The sequence below is a fragment of the Leucopleurus acutus genome (assembly GCF_964270905.1).
Source record: "Leucopleurus acutus genome assembly, chromosome: 3".
NCBI lineage: Eukaryota > Metazoa > Chordata > Mammalia > Artiodactyla > Delphinidae > Leucopleurus > Leucopleurus acutus.
In genome coordinates, this window is record NC_139145.1 from 173586020 (window position 1) to 173608653 (window position 22634).

The window sequence follows — 22634 nt, forward strand, 5'->3', positions numbered from 1 at the left end:
AGAAAGAAATGTTAAGGCTGCGTGATACAAAGATGAATGGATATATTGATAGTATCTACTGACACATTTTCCTCCACCTAAAAGAAACTTTTCTTTTCATCTGCAAAGAAATTAAATATTTTCATAAGCCTCTAAAAGCACTGTGGCCCCAGGCCCTGTGGTCCCTGTGCCACCGGGTCCCCTCTGTCCCCCCTGTGCTGCCCCAAGGGGGCCCATTTTCAGATGTCTGTACTAGGAGGGAGGGGTATGCATCCAGCTGCAGTAGCTGGGGCACAAAGGCAGCCAGCAGGCCCCGTGGGATGACCTTCTGAGGCCTCTCAGCTCGGAGCTATAATTAGGGCCACTGGCTCAGAGGGGCGCTGGGGCAGACCTGCAGGCTCTCTGTCCCCAGCAGAGCTGAGAGGGGACGGCTGCGGAGCTTCTTACTTGGAGAGACCAGTCACCCCATGCCCCTGGGTGGACAGGCGCAGCCCAGGAAACCTTTCCTGGGGGCCCTGCTCCCTTCAGGCCAGTTCAGAGGACCCCTTGAGGCGGCTGGGCACTGTCACTACTCCTGGAGTTCACCCCTCTACCTCCTTGTTCTACCTCCTGGCCCACCCAACCCTGGATTCACCACCCCAGGGCCAACCCTCCCCCGCTGACCCCCCCACCTGGAGCTGCATCCTCCAGCTGAGGCCAGAGAGATGAGACAGGAAGCTCCCCAGGGCCAGGCAAGTCGAGTGACCACAAGGCACAGGGCGCGTGCTCAGTGTCAGGTCCCCAAAGCTTCCTCTCTCCGGGCGCTGGGAGGAGGCCTGAGTGCTCCAGTGCTGGGCCCTGCAATGCGGCCCGGGCAGCCCAGGCGGGGAGCAGAGACCGCCGGAGGCTGGGCAGGCTTCCCAAGCCCCTACGGCCTGTGTACCCCAAACCTGTGCCAAGCCACCCCCCACTAGCAACCCCCTCTGGGCTTAGCTTCCTTCCCTCCTTTCCGACCTCCAACTCGAATGCCCCAGGGGCAAAATCCCATTCCCATGGCACACTTCCCGCACCACGTTCAGGACAGTGCTCTGGGCTCCAATCTCGCCATAAACCCGGGCAGCCAGCCGGCAGCCTCCGCCCCAGCCTGACCCTGCCTCGGCCACCCGGCAACCCCGGGCCTGCCGGCACTGTCAGGAAACCCCAGGGCTGCAGGGCCAGAAAGAGGCCTCGGCTCAGGAGACGGGTTCGGGCAGAGGGGCCAGGGCCCTGCCAGGGCCTCCACTACAGGGAAGAGGACCAGTGCCCAGACTGGGGCATCACTGCCACCGGTGTGCGCCCACCCTGACCTCTCGCTCTCCTCTCCCCCTCCCTCCCTCTCCTCCGGCTTCCTAGCTCCCCGGCAGTCCCATCTACAAGGACGACTGAAACTTTATAGGACATGATTCATCGGGTGGCAGCCCTTCGGAGTCACGGCGAGTATTACATTAATCAGTGTCAGGCCACTAAAACCGAGATATGAATATGAATTCTCCATATTGCAGGCGAGATAAATGTGTTGGTGATTATAATTGATCGGGGGAGGGAGGGAAGGAGGGTGGGAGCAGTGAGGTTTCAGAGACCAGCGGGTCACCGACTGGGATGGGGCCTGCACCCACCCCCCAAGTCCTCAGACCAGCAATGTCTGAGGGGAGATGCTGGTCTAGAAGAACCACACCTGGGTCATCTCCCCGTCACCTCTGCCGGCCTGAGCTGGAGCAGAGAGGAGGTCTCCAAATTGGGTTTCCTCTTTACCCTCTCCCCAAAAATAAGACCTAATAAAGACAGAAGTCTGCTGTCCCGGACACGGGGTACCCTTTCTATGGGAACCTGGTCCCTGAGGAGGAGGGAGGCCAAGTTGCCAGCATTAATCCAGTGGACATCCCTCACCCTTACCCATTTTCAGGTTTAGTCTCCTCCTTACAGGGCTACTGCCACCCTCTGAAATTGTGCTGGGTACCGGTAGGGGAAGGTGGGAGAGAGCACCTCTGTTCACACAGAAAGTACCAGAAGAACTTCCACTTTGGCTTTAAAGAGAAGGGGGTTTCTATGTGCACTCCCAGATATTTCAGGTGCTGAAACGCTGGGCTCATCAGGACCTCCCCGTGGGGTATTGCACACCCCTAGGCATGCACACCCTTAGGTGGCTGCAGTGGTTGGGAAAGATATAAACAAACAGCACACAGAGGACACAAATGCTTTTCAATGCTCAATTAAAAATTCATGTCTAGCTCTTCAATGGAGGAAAATTATTCTGAGGCTGGCAATCTGATTTCTTTGCAGTGAAGCTTTGCTCCCCAGGAGGGGGGCACGGACCCTTCACGACTTCTAGGCCACAGGGTTCTGAGGCCTCAGACCCCCCCTGGTGGCTCAGCCACCTGGGCGGCAGCATCCAGGGGTCCCAAATGTATTGGATAGAAAGAAAGAATGGAAATATGGGTTGAAAGCAGAAACACCTGCATGGACCATCCTATTTGATTCTGGGGTTTAGGAGTAAAGACAGTGGAACTGGGCCAGGGGCAGAGGACTCCATAGCCCACCTGAATCCCACCTGCTGCTTCCGGCAGTAGCTCAGAAGGGGTTTCCCTGCACGTTTTGGCCGCCAGAGCAGCTTGTCTGTGGGCCAAGAACGCAATTCCTCATCAGAGGAGCAGAGCACTGCTCCTCGAAGATCTGGCAGCTCGCACTCTCCCAGGAGCACAGGAGGCGTCGGGTCCCAGAGGTCAGGGCGGGACCCAAGGTTCTGTTCCAGAGCTCTGCAATGGGGAGCGGAGAGCCGCACTGTCCCCTGCAGTCCTAGCATCGAGGACAGGCCAGAAGCTCCTCTCTGAATCGGCAAGGGACCCTGGGGACAACGTGAACACCCGGCGTGGAGCCTGGTTCTAGCCCTTCTCCCCAAACGCCAGCAGCCTACACAGTAGGCCCAGCAACACACACTCCCGATTTCAAACAAGCGGGTGGCACTCTAGAACACAGAGGAAGCCCCTCCAACGTAATTCGAGGCTCGCGTCCACAGCACCCCCAAAGCCAAGGACCCCCAGATTTGGGGCCCTACCGCAGGAGCGAGATTGACGCCTCCACCAGGGCCCTATTCCGCTTGCGGCCCATAGAGGGCGCCTCGAGCACGTCCGTTCGGACTGGAAGCGGCTCCACCGCGGCCGCCGCCCGCCAGCCGGCCCTCGGCTCGGCTCCGCGGCCCGGCTCTCCAGCGGCTCCACGCTCCGCACCCGCGCGCCCCGACGTGCCGTCGGGCCACGCTTGCCGCGGCCGCCCCTTCGCACTTCCTCCCGCCTCTGGGGCGGCAAGCGGGGACCTTTTCCTCTAGACCGATGGCGGCGGGGGGAGGCGCTGGAGAAGGACGCGGGCGCGGGGGGCGGCGGTCCGGTGGGTGGCGCCCGCTGGTTCTGGGCACGAGCGCCCCTTTCCTCGACGCAGAGGAGCCAGGAGCAGCCGGCCGCGCCCGGCTTTCTCCTCCCGCAGCCGCGTCCCTCGCCGCCGCGAGCGGCCCCGGGACAGCGGGTCCCGAGGGTCTCGAGGGCGAATCTGGGGCTCGGCTCGGGGTGAGGGAGGTCCTGTCCGACCCCGGGGACTCGGCCTCCTCCCCACTGGGCCGGGTACCTCCGCAGCCCCCATCCTCACTGGCAGTTTTACAAACCTGCTTTCGCGGTGTTCACCAATTCAAGGGTCCTGCACCCTCTGGAAGTGCAGGCTGTGCATCCAGCTCCGCACGCCCCACGGCCCTCAGTCCTGACCAGTGCGGTTCCCGAGGCTCCGGGCCGGCTCCTTCTGCATTGTTTCCTACCATCACTCCAGCTACCTCCCAGCCCAGCGGCCATTTGGGCGTTACTGGCTCCTCGGCTCGCTCGCTGGGTGCGCCCGGTGCAGGGCGCATGAGTTTAAAGGGGCGTCCCTGGGAGACCGCAGCCCGCTCCCCTCTTTGTCACCCCCACACACTACTGCAGCCCCGTCGCTCACACGCCCAGAGAACCACAGAGCTGCATCCCTGGCAGGAGAGTTAAAAGAAAAAAAATTCCAATTTCTCCATGAGTGATTTAGCCAAATAACTAAAAAATACACTGAAAGCAAAATTTCATACTCCATTATGTCCTCATTCTACCTATGAAACGCCCCGACGCCACGATGCACCGCTGAGACAACTGGTTATAAACTGATTTCAAATACGAAGTCCTCCTTTGGGGAGAGGATTGGAAATTCTTTTCACTTTTCCCCCATCGTTGCCCACTTCAAAAAATCGTTTTATAAACTGCCTAAAATCAAACTCATTTATGTCTTGAGAAGGGCGTGTCCAGATAAATGTGTAAGAGTTGGAAAGAACTGAACTGCCAACAAGGATTGCCCTGGTGACATTAACAAACGCAACACCGATCAGGAGACTGAGAAGCGCCCGCCTTTGGGGTGGAAACTCCCCCGCAGCTTCTTTCCCCAGCCACAGGCACTAGAGCCCTGCCACGATGCCAGGATTCCTGATTCCAGGATTGAGGACGCCCCCAGCGACACCCAGCCACACACAGCAGCAGGAGCAGTGGCCATCATTTCATTTAGTTTATTAGACAAAAATATATGATTTAGACAGGTTCGCTGACGCGCTATTTACAATCTGAAATCACTCTATATACAGAAGGAAAAAAAAAAAAAGAAAGACAGAAGCACATGGGGGCATTTACCGAACTGGTAATCGCCCGGAGCACGGTGACGGCCCCCCGGGGCGGCGGGCAGAGGCCGGGCTGCCTGGACGCGAGCTCGGGCCGGACGAGCCCCTTTCTGCAGAAAGCGATGGATGGGAGTCCTTGACTTCGTTGCCAGATTTGCCCTTTACGCCAGTTTGAAATATTTGTCTTGATTCCTCCCTCAACCCCTCCCTCCCGAACTTCTCCCCCCTCCCCCCGCAAAAGTAAAAGAAGCCTCTGGATCAGGCTGATGGGAGGGCTGCTAGGATCCTCGGCGTCCCCTCCTGCGGGGCCAGCGAGCTGCAGGGGAAACACAGCAAGACAAGAAGAACACAGCGCTGTCAGTGGATGGAAGCTGGGACCCAGCATGGCCGGTGCTGCCAGCCAAGCGCCTGGGGGGCGGCGTGACCTGCCCCCGCGAGGCTCCCGGCTCGGGAGAAACCGGGGCGGACTACGCTGGCCCGGGCGACCGGCTGGTGGACAGCGCCCCATCCACGCTAACTACGCGACCCCTCTGCCGCCTGCCACTGCTCAGCCTCCGGCCCCCGAATCCCCCTCGCCCCTACCCAGAGGTAAACACCAACGGCACTCACTTGTCGCGCACGGGCTGGAAGGGCGACTTTAACTGCTGTGCCGGCGAGTCCGGCCTGGGGATGAGGTCTCTCTCTGCGAGGGAGGGGAAGAGGCAGAGCGTTAGGGCCCAGAGACAGTGGGGGGAAGGGGTGCCGCAGAGGGGCACAGGCCTCCTCCCCCCCCCACCCCGCCCCGTTCCTGGGAAGTGTCTCCAGGGAAACCTCCCTGCCTCCCCCGGGACAGGCCAGCGGGTAGAGCTCAGCTTTCTCGGGAGAGCCGGAGGGCCGTGGCCTCGCTCCTTGAATTCAGGCAGGGATTACTGCTCAACCCCGAGCTCAGCGGTCACCGCCTCTCACCCTCCGGGGCCAGAGCTCCCCTCCATCCCCAGCATCGCCCGGGCTCCGGATTACTGGCCTGGGGCAGGGCGGACGTCCCGGGGCGCTGTACCTGGGAGCGAGGGGCTGCTGCGGGACGAGGCCTTGTCGCCGTGGAGCACCCCCGCGGCCACGGTGACGGGTGGCTGCGGCGGCGGCGGCGGCGCGGACAGGTGCGGGCCGTGGGGCGCGCCAACGCCCAGGAAGGAGCGCACGTTGAGCAGCGAGCCCTGCGTGAGGAACGCGCCGTTGGTCCAGTTGGAGAACTTGCCGATGTGGCAGGTGTACAGTCCGTGGCTGGGCAGGAAGGCCGGGTGCTGCAGCGGCGCGCCCGCGGGGGGCCCCTGCGCGCCCGCATGGCCGGCGGGAGGCGGCGAGGCCTTGGGCGCGCCGTCGGGGCTGGTGGCCGTCTCGGCCAGCGACCAGATCTTGGGCTTGCTGTGCGGCGCGCCCTGCAGGCCGCCCGCCGCGGCGCCCGGACTCAGCAGGCGCGTGCTGCCAGGCTCCGGGACCTCCTTGGCCAGGCCCAGGGGGGAGTCTTGGGGCTTGAACGTGTCGGCGGCCGCCAGCGGCGAGCCCTGGTCCCGGGCGAGGGCGGCAGGCGCGGCGGGCGCGCGCGGCGCCTCGGCTTTGTCCTCGTCATCCTCGTTGCTCTGGTCGCCGTCGTGCTCGTCGATCTTGTCGATGTCGATGCTCTCCAGGTCGATCTCCTCGTCGTCCTCGGCCTTCTCAGGGTCCCCCTCGGTATCGCTTCCGAAGAGAGTGCCGTCCTCCTGGTCCTTGCTGCGCGCGCCCCACGTCACCTTGTTCTCCTTCTTGAGGCGCCGGCGCGCGTTGGCGAACCAGGTGGAGACCTGCGTGAGGGTCATCTTGGTGATGATGGCCAGCATGATCTTCTCGCCCTTGGTGGGGTAGGGGTTCTTGCGGTGCTCGTTGAGCCAGGCCTTGAGGGTGCTCGTGCTCTCGCGCGTGGCGTTCTTGGGCCGCCCAGGATCCCCGTACTGGAACTGCCCGTAGGGGTAATAGGCCGGTGCCGTGTGGGCGGCGAAGGTGGCGGGGTGCACCCCGGGGTTGTCCTTGAGCTCATACTGTGAACCCTGCAGCCACAAGGCCCAGCGAGAGAGTAGAGAGAAAGCAGGGGGAAGAGAGAGAGAGAGAGAGAGAGAGAGAGAGAGAGAGAGAGAGAGAGAGAGAGAGAGATGAGTCCCCCAAACTGGGAAAGTGGGAGGCAGACGCTCCCGCCGGCTCCAGAATGGGAAGCCTAGTCCTAATGCACCACCCGGGTTGGAAGAGGGGGTCAGACCAGAAGCTGCCTCCAGAAACTGCCCTTCCACCCAGCATGGAGGTATTTTTGTCACTCAAGAAAAGTTGCAGAATCCTAGAATCTCTAGAAGACCACAGCGGGAGCCGCAGCCCCTAGGATTTCCCTAGGCCGCCCGCAGGGCTCCCAGCTCCACCTCCCAAAACAACTCCAGAAGCCCGGGTGTCCAAGTTTATCTCACACTCGCTAGAGGGGAAAACCTTTTAACCAGGCTGATAAAACAGTTTCTCCAAACGTAGAGAACCAAGAGCCCAGGCCCCCTCCCTTTGACCCTGAGGGGGTCAAACAAAATAAACCATCCTGAGTTTTCTGAGACTCCAAATCCACCAGCAATTTAAAATGAAAGGACACTCCTTTTAGCTCCCAAATTAACCTGCATAGAATGGCTCGCCCGCCCCGCACTTAAAGGTCTACAGTGGGTGACAGGTAATTTAAAATTTTAATCCTGGCCATCACCGACAACAATAACAAAAACACCATTTGTTTTTTTTCAATACAAAAAGAGGGTTTATCCGGTAAAACATTAACGGGAGGGCCCTGAGCACCAACCGCGCAGAGCAGAACTGTTTCCTAGGCCTCTGCTCCGAGACTTTATCTCTCAAGTTTGACTTTGATCAGGAGCAAGTAAGCACAGACTGTTTGCAAGGCATTTAGAGGCCGTGATTTATTTGCAATCAATATTCTTTTTATCATCGGTAGTAAAACACAGCAAGTCAAATTATCCCATCAGGTTTTTTGGTAAATAACATTTTATCTTTCTAACAACCTCATTAGGCCTCATTATTACCATAAATTGCCCAGACAGACGTTCACTCACAATTTTATCTTTTGGCCTTCCAAATCCCCAACCGTAAAGGCTTGTAAACCTAGACCTAGAATTTGGGTTTGGATTTAGGCTTCCTTTCAGGAAGCATCAGGAGACCAGGAGGAAACACATGTGCACGTATATCTACCTTTGGGGGCGGGGTGGTTGGATTTCTATATAGTTTCCCCTCCGTAAAAGAGAAAAAAAACAAGCATCTCCCTTCCCAACCTCACTACAATGGGAGCAGATCCTCACCATAGAGGCCCCCCTCCCCTACAAACGCACGCGGGTTTCCCAACTGGCACACATCTGTATTCAAAATTTCTGTAAAAAAATTATAATCCTCCATGTAAAAATTGTCGAGTTGTGTTAGCAGAGAGGGGAACCGGGACTCTGGAGAAAGTTGCAAAAAGCAGAAGATTTCTTTGACTAATTAGTTCGGTGGTCGAGGCCCAGAGACAAGGTTTCTCCGGCCAGATTTCGTTTTTGCCTAATCTTTGCAAAATGTACTTTGCACTTTTCTAATTATTTTCGTTGTAACTGTAAGGAAGACATTTCGGCCTCGTCTCTGCTGGGAATTCTTTTTGAAAGGATACCTTGTAAATCTCTCAACGCTTCCCCCTGCATCCCAGCCGCCAGAACAAAATGGGAGCTGATCTTTTTTGATAGCAACCGATCTGAAAGGCAGCTGGGGCCGCTTTCAGAGAAATAGGCTTTCTTTTCAAAACTACAAGAAAAGTTACAGGAAAACACACCGGCCGCTTTGCTCCTTTACTATTGTCGGGTATGTATTTCCTGTCTCTTCTTCGCGGAGTGGGGAGACGTGGCGGGGGTGTGTGGGTGGGCGGGGGGGGGGTCCTCGCAAATTGCGTGACCCCGCGGGCAGCAGTGCAGGAGGGGTCTGCCTCCCCGACCCGCGCGCCCGGCGAGCCATTCCCAGCAGCCCGAAGTTTAAGGCAGACTTTGCAGTCAGACCTAGGAAAATGGACCCTTTAGATCAACGGCCCCGCGGAGCATGAAATTTGCAGCCCCCGACTCCTCCATGTGACACCCACTGGGGCAGGAGCCTAAGAGGACAGCATTTATTTTAAGCCCAGGGACACCGCTCTCTTCAATCCTCCATTATGCAACGCAGGAAGAAAAGTGCTTTTCTTTCGGTGCAAATGAAATGAAAACTTTGGCAACTTACGAAAGTCAAAGCAAACACCGTTTCAGACGCCAACAATTATTTCGCCTTCATTTTTTGTTTAATTTCAAATTTGCGCTCAAGCCTCTAAGAAACCCCTCGGCCTGTCGGATCTCCATTGTTAGGTTTATTTTGACCGCCTCTACTACGCTTTAAAGGGTTCAGATACAACTGCAAGAGCCCTGCCAAAGAGGGAGAAAATCGAGTCTCCCTGGCTCAGCCCAAACGCTGAAATGGTCGCGCCAGCGGGGCCCGCGGGCCGGGAAGGGGCGTCCGGGTAAACCGGGCCGAGCCGCCCCGCCGCCACCGAGCCAGTGGCGCCGGGCGAGATTGGCCCCGACCTCCAGCGCCGGCCGCGCGCCCCGGGCCTGCTCCCGCGGCCTGCCGACTCCCAGCAAGACCCCCTGCGCAGCCCGAGCCTCCCACCTCCCGGCTTCCCGGGGCCCGTGGCGGGGCCGCTCCCGGCCGGCCTCTTCGAGCGCCCGCGGCCGCCACCTCCTCGGCCCCGCCGGCAGGGCCGATCCGGCGCCCGCTCTCGCCTCCCGCGCCCCGAGCTGCCCCGGGACCCGGGCCCCGGGCCCCGGGCCGCGTGCGGGGCGCCGAGCAGGCCAGGCTCACTCACCATCTGCGAGAAGAGGCTGAGGTCCGCGGCGTAGGGCAGGAAGGCGCTGTAGTTGGGCGCGCCCGCGTACGGGCCGGCCGCCGCGTACATGCCCAGCACCGAGGTGACGGCGGCCGCGCCCGCGCCCGCGCCCAGCTCCGCCGCCCCGGGCCGGCCCGACGAGGCGGCGGCGGCCGCCGCGGCAGCCGCGGCCAGCACTCCCGGGCGCTCGCCGCCGTAGGCGCCGGGCCCCGCGGGGCTCAGGTACTGCGGGTAGCCCAGCTGCGGGAAGGACATGTCCGCGGACTCGGTGGCGGCGGCGGCGGCGGCGGCGGGCAAGTATTAAAGGGTGGCGGGGAGGGGGGGAAGCGCAGGGGGCGGGGGAGGCGCGGTTTGGGGAGCGGGCCGCCGGCCGGGCGCGCTCGGGCCGGCCCGGAGGCGGGGGCCGGTGGCTGCTCCTCGGCCGGGTGCTCGCTGGCGCCCGGCTCCCGCCTGCGCCCGGATCCGCGATCGCGCGCCGACTGCGGCGGCCGCCCTCCGCTCGGCGGCGGGGCTTTCAGACACAATTTGAAGTTGATGCTTTGATTGGCATCCCCTTGAGCGCTGGCCCCGCCCCCGGCTCCCCTCCTGCCCCCTCCCTGCCTCCCGCCCGCCCTCGCCGGCTGCTCCCGCCCCTCCCGGCGAGCACGTGGTGCCCAGCGCCGGCCGGGCCACCTCCTCCCGCGGTGGCCGCGCGAGCGGCCGGGCAACGGGTGCGGGCCCGAAGGCCGCGGGCTCCTTCCCTGCCGGCCCCCGGGGCTGTCTGACAACCTGTCGACGCCGGTTTACAGCTGTAGGACACCGCAGCTGGCCGTTTCGCAGCCGAGGTGTGTCCTGCTTGCTCACAAAAAACACCTCGGCGCCTGCTTTTCCACCGTTCGGACGGCGGGGAAGGGGCGGGCGGGAGCGCGATGACAGCCGGCGAGGAGCGGCCTCTCCTCCGAGGTCCATGCTGCCTTTGGCTCCCCGGGTCATCTTTGGCGGAAGTGCCACGAAACCGGCGTGGAGCGACACACCGACGCGGGCGTGGCGTCCCCGTGACCCCCACTAGGTATTAACAGGTCATCAGGCAGGGGCTAGGCTGGCCTCGCTGCACTTGGAGAAGCGGGAAGCGTCCGATCCCTGCAGGCTTTTCCAATTGTGGAAACTTTGAGAAAGGGCAACCCCAGCTGGGAAGCCACTAGCTTGGGGGAAGCAGATGGTCGGTTCTTGGGGGTGAGGGGAAAGGACCATTTTTTCTTTGCGGAGAAAGGACCACTGCGGCCGGGAGGGAAGCAATCCGCCCCCACCCCGGTGATGGGAGAGGCCAGCCTGGCCTGGACCCCCTCGTTTGTCCACTAGGTGAGCAGCGGCAGGAAGTAAACTTGTGTGGAGCGCGCCGGCCCGAGGCGGCGCCGCGACCAGGCCGGGGACCCGGCTTCCCTCTCCTCCCCCCGCCAGAAGAGCGGCGAGCGACCCGGCGGGGCAGAGCGCGCGCTGGGAGGTGGCTCCGGATTGCCTGGGGTCCCGTGGGGCTGGGGCGCAGACGCCGAGGGCAAGGTCCTCCTCGCCTCCCTGTGTCCTGAACCTCTCGGGCAGGCCGCTTCTGCGCTGCGCTCAGTGGCTTGGTCCTGGAGGCCAGGGGGGGAGCGCACCCAGGGTACCTGCCTGGCCCCCCGGGGCCGCTTTGCGCTCCATCTCCTAAGCTGCAGCCAGCGCCAGGCGTGTACTCCCTGCTGCTGCGTTCGGGCACGCGGAACCCAGCGGGAATTTCATCCAGGGACCTGGGTGGCGGCCTCGTTTGGGGGCCGTTTGGGGCAACAGAACTGAGGCCATGCCCCCAGAATGCTGTGATGCTGGTGACCTGGGCCACCTGTACCCTGGACACCGACCCGATCACCATCCTCTAGTTCCCTATTCCAGCGGCCCCGACCTACTAGGTCCAAGGACTCCCCGAGCATCAGGAAAGATCCCGTTTCCCCCATCTGGGGGCCTGAGGACAGTCACAGAGCCACCACCTATAATTAGCGACAATAACGCCCATAATAGTAATTACTAATTACCAGCTGTGTAATCAGGCTTTATTTTCTGTGTTCAGAGTCAGGTTTTCTTCCTGTTCATAACGTCCTCCCTCTTTTCCAACCCCTACCCCCATCCCACTAACCAGTCCCTGCTCATGCCAGAAACCCCGTGCGACTGCCTGGGCTCCTTTCCTGCTCTGACAGCTTCTGGGGGGCCGCAGGTGGTCAGTCCTGCTCTGGGAAGCCCCTAACCACAGCTTCCTCCTGCTGCCCAGCCCGCCACCCTGCACTGCCCAGCTCCCTCTCCCCCAACTCCCTCTCCCCAAAACAAACCGACTGGCCATCCCCACTGCTGTCCTGTTTAGCAAACTCCAGTGTCACATTTCACGGTGACAGGTAAATACAGGTGAGATAAGCCCTCTTGTGTGACTTGGAGAACCAGGTGGAATGTAAGCCCAGAGAAAATACTCAGTGTCAAGATTCAGCCACAGGGATGAATCACCTGCCCACCTCCTACCTGCAACAGCCCACCTTGACTCCCATCACACTGTAGCCCTCACAACCTGGGGGGAGATGGAGGGAGACAGGGCAGCAGCCTTTGTCCTGACCCTCAACCAGCCCAGTAGTGCCACCCGCTGTGCCTGGTCTGTGCCACCTCCTTTCTGGTCATGAAGTGATTGTAGGTTCCTGAAGGCACCTGGGAGGTGAGTGGGAATGGCACACCAGAAATGGTGCCTGAGGATAAGGACGTGATGGGGGAACTAGTACCAGAAAGGCCTGTGGCTTTGCCCCCAGGGAGCCCTGGAGAGGTGCCTGTGGCCTTTCTCTTTCCCTGAGGGGTCAGGTGCTGGGATCCTAATAGAGCCTGGCAAACACCACTCCCCATCTCTTCCCTGCTTTCTCCTTGGCCCTTTACCCCAAAACTTGCACGTGGAAAACTAGGAAGCAACGTCAACAAAAATTAAAATTAAAATTAAAGAAGAAATCTGCTTCCCATCGTGGAGGGGGGAGGGGAAGAGAAGGATCTAGAGGCTTGCTGGCTCGACGTCTTCCCACCAGCCCTCTACTCATTTTTATCATCAAGCGGTTCAGGGAGGGCCCAGGAAGGCCCGGGGTGCCTGAGCCAAGACAGCAGGCCCTGTGCCCGGACCTCGGCCTGACTTAAATAACCGCCTAATGGATCTGGAAATTTCCCCAAAGAGGCCGGCCCAGTGCACCACCCAGTGACGTCCAGGGCTGTCACTCTGGTGGCCCAAAAGGCGCGGGGTCAAGAGACGGACCAGCCTGGTCCTGCGCCCGGACCCGCGGGCACCGGAGGGCTACGCAGGCTGCGGGGCTTCGGCCGCCCCGCTGTGGAAAACCGACATCCTGGGGCCCTGCTGCTCAGGATGGGTGACTGGGGAGAGACCCGCTTCTCAGATCTTCAACCACCGTCCCCGCCTCGCAAGGGGTTGCTCAGGCAGGCCGGGCCACTGGTCTGGAAGCCTCGCCGACCAGAGCATCCCCCGACCCTGTCGCCACCGGTCTTCACTGAGCCGGAGGCAGGGCCTGGGAACGGTGCAAAGCCAGACCTAGGGGTCGCTGCGCGGCCGAAGTGGAGCTCCGCCCGGGCGGTGTCCTGGCTTGGGTCTGGGAGCCCTGTGCTCAGTAAGGACCCCCACTCAGGGACCCGCGGCAGTTGGCCCCATCGCAGGCGCGACCCCGCGGAGCTCAGCAGGGGCAGTTGCCGGGACCCTTTGGCTGGAAGGCCCGGACCCTCTGCGCGCCGCAGCTGGGACGTGGGCCTCTGGGTGCGCTCGTGTGTGTGTGTGTGTGTGTGTGTGTGTGTGTGTGTGTGTGTGTGTGTGTGTGTGTGTGCACGGCGCTTGTGTGCAGACTAGGCTCCGGAGGGAGGTGACTCTGGTGGGGGGGTAGAGAGGGCCCGGGGATGTGTACCAGGCGGGGCGGGGGGGCGGGGGACGGAGGTACTGATGCACGGTCCGCGTTTGAGCCAACTCGATGGAAAGTTTACTCGCTCCTTTTCATTATTGGGGGTGGGCGGTGCTAGTTTTCTAATAGGAGGGAATCGTTATCACCAATCCGAAAACTATCGTGTCCTTTTTCTTTCCCCAGCCCCTCGATAAAAGTTCATCCAGCTCTCTTCCCTCCCCCTGCCCCCCACATATTTACATAAGGATGAGATTAAACCAACCAAACGGCATCCTCATTTACAATTTCATTTCTTCTGAAATAATTCTCCACCGATTTTGAAGCGTTGCTGACCTAGGTCTCTGAAGAAGAGGAGGAAGCTCGTGGGGAAACAGCCCACTCCCTGGAGCCATCACAGACCTGCCTTTGGCGCCGAGAAACGGGCGACGCAGATCCGACTCGGGGATGCAGCCGTCGTCGCCTTGACCTCATCGCCTGCCTTTCAAAATGGCCATTATTTACTTTGCAGATGCCAGGGCTACAGCGCTGGGCCGCAGCTCGGTGGCAGGGCGGGGCGGCCTGACCCTGGTCCGCGCCTCGCGACTACGGCCCGTCCACCCGCCCCGAAGCTCGCACCCTGATTTTCGAGTCTTGTTAAACACTCATTTAAGACTTAGTTTCTCCAGCGAGATCTAGCCAGAAAGCCACCCCGCTTGGCGACAGCGAGGCGAGTGTCAAACAGTCCCGGGCAGCTGAGACCCTCTCCGGAGCGCCCAGCTGTAACCCGGGCGCCCATGGGCGCCAGGCCAGGAGGTGGGTCGGGCCGGCGACTGTGATGCCGCGGCCCTCTCGACCCCGATCCCTGTGTGCCGGGCCTGCCCGCTCCTGCCGCTGCACGCTCAGACCCACGCGGGGGCCCGACCGGGGACACCCCTGGTGCCTCCTGGCCAAGAGTAGCACCCAGCTAAAGTCCTGAGCGCGCGGGACTGCGGAGACCCCGCGGCGAGACGTGCGCGCCTGGGCAGAAGTAGCCCAGGGGGGCCCGCGGAGGAGACGCCAGGAAAACCAGGGGAGCAAAACGCCCAGAGGCAAAGGACACGGGACGGTGACATGCTCAGGGCAGTGCCCCACACGGTCTGCCATGCAGAACGAGTGTCTGGATGTACTGGGGGCTTGGCTCCCTGGAGCGCGGCGGGCGGGAGGGCGAAGCGTGGTCCGGCGCCCGGAGCCTCCCCAACCGGCCTGCGTTTCCCAGGGTAGACAAATGGGCCACAGTGGCCCGGCCTGGAGTGTCGCGACGTCGCCGTCCCCGAGTGTCGGAGGAAGTGAATTACATGCGTGCGCACACACGTAAATATTTTATAAACCTCCCCTTAATTAACCAGATTGTTCCCGTTAGGCCTCCAATATGAGCCACGGCAGTGGTGTGCGGGTTTGCAGAGTTTATAATTTGATGTCACCAGACGGTTGCGCGGGGGCAGAGGTGCGATCGCCGTGCCAGCTGCACCTGTATTTATTTGTTTTTCTCCTGTGTTCCTGTAGGGCGCCATTATGCAGGTTTTAATTAGTTTGTGTTTGTAGTTCACCCGTCCCAAATCAATGCCATCCCGGAGCACGGCGATGTAAATTCTCGCAGTACAGGTGTAGCTGCCTGCTCGGGAACACGGGGAAGCGCGTGTCTGACAAATGAAAGCCGGGCGGCCGCGCAGCCGACTGTCAGCTCTCGGCAGCCGAGAGGCGCAGATCAAAGCCATAGGGGACTTCTGCGCCCCCGGAGCGCCTCGGTGGCGGCGGCTCCTAATGCCATTAGAGGGAGGCGGGCCGAGCACGGCGTGGGGGACAAAGTGACTTTTCATTTTGCTTAAGTGCTGGGTTTCCTGGGCCGGCGCTGGCCTCCGGCGCACCCTGGGCGTGGGGCCTAGGTGGCGCGGGGGACCCTGCGTTAGGCTCGCGCCCCGGACGCCCGGCTGTGCGCGCGTGCACGTAACTAGCGTAGCAGGTAGGTCGCTGCGACTTCCTGTGGGGTTCCGCAGCCTTTCAACACAGAATCCAGAGCTAACAGCCCGAAAACCTCGGGAATCCCCAGGCAGGAGAACCTCACCTCCACCCCCAGGTCCTGGTAGTTTCTCTTCTTGAAATGACCTCTGTGCAGTGCGAGTACATCTATTCTTCCAGCCACCAGGGAATTCTTCTAAAGCTTTTTTTTTTTTTTTTCGGTCGGGAATAAGAGATTGCTCATCTTTAACTAGACCACATAGAAATTATGATTCAACAGCAGTGTGTATTTAATTAGAGTAATCTCACTTGAATTTAATTACCTAGTGAATTATTTGTTTAAAAGGTAGAACGTCTTGTTTGCCAAGTGCAGTGCAGACCTCTGATAAGAACTTGCGTTATAAGGACATTACAGTTTAAAAGCAGTCATGTATTAAGGCTTATATTTTAACTCTTTGAGTGTGTAACCGTTACTGTACCACTCAAACACCAACTACCATCATCGCGGGAAGGATGTGGGAAGGGCAGAGGCGTCCTATTAGCCACGAAGAGGTTCTTTTCTGTCATGTGCACATGTCCCCTTTGAAATTAATATCCTCCAACGTTTCCTCATACAAGTCTATTTCTAAACTTATTTCATTTTTCTTTCAGACGCGGTTTTTTTTTTGTTGTTATTGTTCCCTAGTGCCAGATGACAGGTGCCTATTAGAAGACTCATTTTAAGATTAGTATTTGCAATGAAGTGGTGCAACCTTCAGGAAAACTCCAGCCCAGTTCCTCTGGGCCCCTGAGGCATCCACACCAGCTTCAGGAAGGCTTTCTGGGGTCATCGAAGTTTAGAGGAAGGGAAGCTACGGTGGCCCAGACTATCATCTCATTAATGCCTAATTCCGAAATGATGGAAGGATTTCATTCTCTCTTGTTTTGCAAAAGCAAGAGCAAATAATTCCAAGCCATGCCACCCTTTCTGATGGGCTCTGAAGTTGACTTGTCTCTGGCTATAACTGTAGCACTGGTTGCAGCTCATACAAAGTTTATGACTGGGGCCGTTGGGGAGGAGTGTGACCTGTTGGAAATCTAACAGGATGGCTGTTTTCTGTGGTCAAGTTGCTGCGGCATCAGACTGCTTCGTTGCCTCCTCTACCCTGTGTGATGGACAGAATTTTCTGTCCCTGTGTTGTGGAATTTCAGCAGAGAAATGTATATATGGGACGGGGGGGTGGGTGGCCCGGAGAGTGTTTCACCCTCTCACTAAAGAGAGAATAGGAAAGAAGAACAAATCAAATACACTTGGTTGAATTCCACTGTTATTTTCATCAATGGCTCATTCATCAAATATTTACTTTAATTGCAGTTTTGGGCAGTATTCTCACATAAATATTAAATAGTAATAATATAGTGTTCAACTAAGTAGGAATGGGCTTAAAAGAAAAATACAACATTTTGATAAAAGTTATTAATTTGTTTTTTTTTAGAGTCCCTAATGTTTATCATAGCTATGCATTTTAAAAGTGATGCTTTAACAACCAGTAGTGGTTAAATTATAATATAAACTTAATCATATTAAATTACGGTTACAGTAGCATCTTTCTTCCTAAGAAATAGATCTACATGAATACCTATTTTCAACTTAGTTATAAATTTACTTCACATATTCTTCCAAATAACAACTGACAATAACAACAAGAAAGGAAATGAGATAATAGCTTAGGGATGCTAATACCTTTCTTAGGTCTGAGTAAATCCAAAGATGATTTTCTAGTAAAACCCTCAAAGAAAATGGTATGTTAAGGATAGAAGAAGGGAAATACTAAATGGCATATTTACGTTGGGCTCTTCTAAAAATGTTTGAAATTTAGACCAAATAGTATTCTATCTCCCATGTGTCCCTCTCAGCCCTTAATCACTTATATTGTTAAAGATAAAACCTACCTGCAAGAAATACCTTTTTAAAATACCAATTGGTAAATACAGGCCCACATAACATCCTAGGTAGAAAGTTTCATCTTTCACGCATAATGTGTGGACTGGAAGTCACTGGTTGATAGGTTAAAATCTGCTCATTTAAGGAGCATCCGATCAACAAAAATGCCCCACAGAGGACTCTTTGGGAGTTCAGGAGACAGTTTCTCGAAGTTCTGAAGATATGCAGAGTCCACCAGCATCTTCCAGGACCATTCTCATAGAAGAACAAAACTGAGGGTATGAAACGGGTCTAAGGGGAGAAACCTAAAATATCCCTAGACCAAGGGGTCCCTCATCTGCTTTTGCACAGACGTCACCTCACACTATAAGGTCACCCAGGGCTGTCTCCAGAGCTGCTCCAGAGTTCAGGGTGTTTGGCCGGAGCTCTGCCAACTCCATCCCTCCTTTGCCCGTGCAAGAAAAACTGCACAGAGAAGCCTCAGGCCTCTCGACTTTGCATCATCTCTGGGGGTGTTGCGTGTGTATGGATGGAAGGTGGGAATGATGTGCAGAGAGACAGAAGAAGTGGAGGAGGGAAGGTTTTCTTCTCCCAGATACACTTCCAGAGGATCCTTTGACCCAAAGAACATGACACGCCCATGATCAAGGAGGAGGCCACTCTGGGCAAAGCCCCAGGTCAGGACACTTCCTTTCTCTAACCTCTGCATGCATGCCCTTCCCAAGCTCCTGGTCTCAGCGGCCCTCCTAATGCTCTCCTGCTGAGGAAGGTTGCCAAAATGTACTGTCTATGCCACCTACTCCAGTCTCCGGGGCTCCCTCCACCCTCCAGTGGAAACACACATGGCCTGTGGTCCACCCTCCTGGGAATAAGCTCAGTGACTGGCAGGCTCATCATAGCTCCTGATTAGACCGAGGAGGGCTGTCAATGGACAGAGGTAGGTGACCTTAACCTCTTGTACAGGGGATATGACATTTTAATAGAGGACCATCCATGCATTGACCCAAAGGTCCTAGGAGAGATCCACACTCTGGATGGAGGACTGTGGGGGGAAGGGTGGCCCTTCCCAATCACTCTTTGAAGAAAAGAAGGATTAACACCCTCTTGGCCAATGATTGCTGCTTCTCAGATGCAGCTGATGGCAGAACCGAGTTTGAAAGAGACCTTCAGAATCCTGCCATCTGTCTTAGGCTGCTCCGGCTGCCATGACATAATACCACAGCCTGGGTGGTTTCAAAAAGGGAAATGTATTTTCTCACAGTTCTGGAGGCTGAAAGTCCAAGATCAAGGTGTCGGCGTGTTTGGTTTCTCCCTCCCTGGCTTGTAGACAGCTTCCTTTCTGTGTCCTCACGTGGCCTTTTCTCTGTGCCTGGGTATTCCTGGTGTCCTCTGTGTGTCCAGATTTTTCTCTTTAAGGATAACAGTCAGACTGGATTAGGCCCACTCAGGTGAGCTCATTTTTACAGAAACACATCTTTAAAGCCCCATTTCCAAATACAGTCACATTCTGAGGTGCTAGGGGTTGGGCATCTTAGGGGGACACAATTCAGCCCAGAACACCATCCATGGCCACCTGTCCCTGCCACAACTCCAAAGAGCATCAGGGGTTATTAGCTGAAGTTGCATCCATTTCTGACGCTGCAATACATCCTTCGGTTTGGGGGCAGAAACATCTTAAAGAAGCTCCAGAGCTTTCCCTTCTTCAATTTTGTAGACAACAAGGGCGTCTCCATTAAAACCCAAAGTGTGTAATGTTCCGGAGGGTATTATATTCCCTGTATGAACACTTTCAGGTGTTGGTTATTATCAGAGGTTGAAATCTCCCACCCAGTTTGTTTCAAGTCTAAAAGGACTTTCCAGTTTACATGGTTCGTAAACTCTCTGGACAACGGCCTTAGTTGTGAAGCAAGTGTGTTCCGAGCCCCTTGTGACTTCTGCTTTATCCCCACTCCTCCCAGGCCGTCGCAAGCTTAGGAGGCTGGCTTTGTCCCAGGAGGCTCTCCAGAGCCCTGCACCCTCCCTATAATTTATTGCAGGAAAATTTCAAATGTGTCCATGAAACTTTGTTTCCCAGATTTCACTAAAGAGGAAAAGACTACAGTAGCTAAGCCCCTGACTCGAATTAGCCTGGGTCCCAAGGTCGAGGGTTAGTGTATGGACATACGTCTGTGATGGAGAAAGAATTTCCAGAAAAATGGAAAATTTGAGCCCTATTCTGTCTTTCATCAGCAGCTGCGCCTCCCTGCCAGCAGATGCATTATCAGCGTGGCGGTGAGGTGGTGGGAAAGCATCAGTGATCATTTTACAAGCTGAAGACCATGTGACATTATCTCTAGGGTTGAGTTAAGTGGTTTGTCTAAGGTCACTTAGACAGTGTGTAATAAATCCAGGATTAGAAACTTGGCACCCAGTTCAGCAGTGTGACGGGGACAGACAGACTTGTTGATCTCAGGATGTGACCCCCTTCCCGCCCTCTCCTCCCAAGCCCTGTGGGAGCCCCTGCTGCCTGTGCTCCTGGGTCCAGCTGATCCTGCCTCAGGACCACCAGCAAGCAGCTGTTAGGAGCTCCTGACTCCTCCCTCCCTCCATCCCTTCCTTCCTTTTTACCCCTTCTTCCATTGTTCCCTTAGCAGCAGACATCTGTGGAGGAACCACTTCAAGAAATGGACGGTGTCACGTACTGTGGAGGACGCTGAGATACAGGAGACAGCTGTCTGAATACCTAAGTGTCTAAGGTCGGTTAGACAGTTCGGTGAGACACATGCAAACACCTAATTATTCCACGAGGCAGAAATAAGTGCAAAGAGGGATACGCTAGTTTTAGCTTTAGGCTCTCAGCTTCGAATTCCCTCCTACTTTTGGCTCTGTGATACTGAGCCCCACAGAGGACTCTTTGGGAGTTCAGGAGACAGGAGACATTTCTGAAGTGCAGGTGTTTTTCCATTAGACTCTGCCCAAAGGGGATGCTTGCAGGGGTGCGAGGTGGGGTAGAGAGCTGTTGGACGGAAGGAGCTTGTCCCGGATCACGTCCTGTGACTCTCAGCATCCTCCCTGGTACACTTCACCCTGGGAGCACCAGTCCCTCCCTGTAGCAGCAGCTGAGTCCCGTTTTCAGGTTTGCAGCCTCACAGGGTCAGCACATCGTGTTTCCTCGAGAGCCAGAGCCAGAGCCAGCGAGCAGTGTCTCTGCCCCAGAGGTCCGGGGTCCAGGTCTGTGGGGCCCCTTTAACTTTACTGTTTCTATCTCCTGGCCCTGGGGCAGCAGCTGCTTCCCACATCTGCCTCTGAGGTGTCCTGTTTTCTTTTTGCCTTTTCAATAAACTAGTTGGAACATTCTTGATACCGTGTTTGCTAGGGCGACCTTAACAAAGTGTCCAGACTGGGGTGCTTAATCAACAGAAATGTGTTCTCTCACTGTCTGGAGATTCCAAGTCCAAGACTGAGGGGTCAGCAGGGCTGGCTCCTGCTGAGGTTGTGAGGGAGAATATGCCCCCGGCCTCTCTCCTACCTTCTGGAGGTTTCTGCTCATTTTTGGGGTTCCGTGGCTCGCAGATGCATCACCCTAATTTCTTCCTTCATCTTCACAGAGCTTCTCCCTGTGTGCACGCCGGGTCCAAATTCCCCCTTTTCACAAGGACACCAGTCATATTGGATTAGGGTCCAACCTACTCTGATGTGACCTCATTTCAGCCAATTTCAGCTGCAAGGACCCTATTTCTAAATAAGGTCACATTCTGAGGCAATAGGGGTTAGGAATTCAGCATATGAATCTTGGGGGAGACACAATTCAACTCATAACAATACCTAATTAAGAATTTGTCATATTAACTTTCCTCTGTCCGAATAACTGGGAAGTTTCTCCCCACTGCACTAGACCTGGACTGATGCCAGGGACCCAGACTTTAGGAACCAAAGGAGGTAGCGATCCGTTCTATCAACGAGGAGAGGATGCAGCGACCTGCCCCTTGAACCAGGCCTTGAAAGGTGACCTGGCTTGGGAAGGGTAAAGCGTTTGAGCAGAGGTTGTTCCCAGTGTGCATGACAGGTCCCAGAAGCCGTGAGCATGCCGGCCAGGCTGCAGCTGGCGTCGTCAGGGATGCAGTGGAAGTCGGACCGCATCAGAGTGGGTTTCACGAGCGCGTGATGAGTTTGGACTGTATTCTGGGCCATGAGGATATGCGGCAGGTATCTGAGGAACAGCAGGACACCCTTAGACGTGTTGGAGGAAATCAAGAGGCTGTGTAGGGCTGGGAACATCTCAGCCAAGGTGGCTGCCTGTGTGGGTACCCTGGGAGACGAAGTGTGAGCCAGGTCCATGCCCCCAGTGCCCAGGACCCCTGTGTCCCTCCTTGCTCCTCCTGAGTGCTCCTGTGGGTAGATGAGGAGGGGGTCCCGGGGGGTCCGCTCAGGAGGACCTGGGGCAGGTGAGAGGCAGCTGACATGGGAAGGCTCTGCGGCCCTTCTCCTCGCCCTTTGGGCAAAACAGCTCCATTTCCTCATTTTATGTCTTGAATTTCCAGGTAAGGTTTTGTCTGAACAAAGGGTTTTGTGCCTTAACATGAACGTGAAAAATCGTTGAAGCGCACGATTGTTAGGATTCTGATTCTCTTATCTTCACGTGATCTGAAGATGCAGAAACCTCCAACTGCTTGTGAAACCTGGCATATTTGCACACCTCCTTGCTGGTCAGATGCGGTGGGTTTTCTCTACAGGTCCGGAATGTACAGTCATATCTTTTCTGACAGGATGTTGAAGAACTTGATTGATTCTTTATGATGTATAAAATGTTAAATTAAGCAGAAATGTGGAATGACACAAATGTAGGGGGAAAATAATGCTGTCAAATAAAGGCAATTACTATTATTATCATTACTAATAAAGATGAAAATAATTTAATTGCAAGCCTTCCCCGGCATCAAAACTCCAGGCCATTACACAAAGACCGAGTTAATAGTTTCCTCATGAGGGCAGATAAATAGAGTGGTCATAAAGTAGAATAACGATCCTTCCGTGTGTGTTGTATCACAAAACTCCTGATTGACATGTGAAGGGGGAGTCGTTCAATATCACAGGAAAAAAAGTGATGTTTCTATCTAGATGGTTTCCTTGCTGACTCCATAATGCACACGTAATATATGCAAAACGTTATCATTGATTAGCATCTGCATGGAACAAACTCAGTGTCAATTAGTCCATTTTATCAGTGCCCCTTGGAGTCCTCACTGG

The 22634-nt window shown here is 56.5% G+C and overlaps 1 protein-coding gene across 1 annotated transcript; it reads right to left on the reverse strand.

Moving 5' to 3' along the window:
* Nucleotides 1-4521: 4521 nt before the first annotated feature.
* IRX1 (iroquois homeobox 1) lies at nt 4522-10073 on the reverse strand. Its single transcript, XM_082835976.1, has 4 exons — nt 9564-10073; nt 5703-6726; nt 5276-5348; nt 4522-4982 (listed from the first exon to the last, which is right to left on the reverse strand). Exons 1-4 carry the CDS (start codon nt 9837-9839, stop codon nt 4925-4927), a joined length of 1431 nt encoding a protein of 476 aa, XP_082692102.1. The 5' UTR covers nt 9840-10073; the 3' UTR covers nt 4522-4924.
* Between the last annotated feature and the right edge of the window lie 12561 nt (nt 10074-22634).

What these genes read in the sequence shown, in the direction of transcription:
- IRX1 (XM_082835976.1), bottom strand. Translation starts at nt 9,839, where the DNA reads ATGTCCTTCCCGCAGCTGGGCTACCCGCAGTACCTGAGCCCCGCGGGG. An exon ending in TCAGCCTCTTCTCGCAGATG is followed by an intron (nt 6,727 to 9,563) that starts GTGAGTGAGCCT and finishes TTGTGGCTGCAG; the next exon opens with GGTTCACAGTATGAGCTCAA. An exon ending in TTCCAGCCCGTGCGCGACAA is followed by an intron (nt 4,983 to 5,275) that starts GTGAGTGCCGTT and finishes TTTCCCCTGCAG; the next exon opens with CTCGCTGGCCCCGCAGGAGG.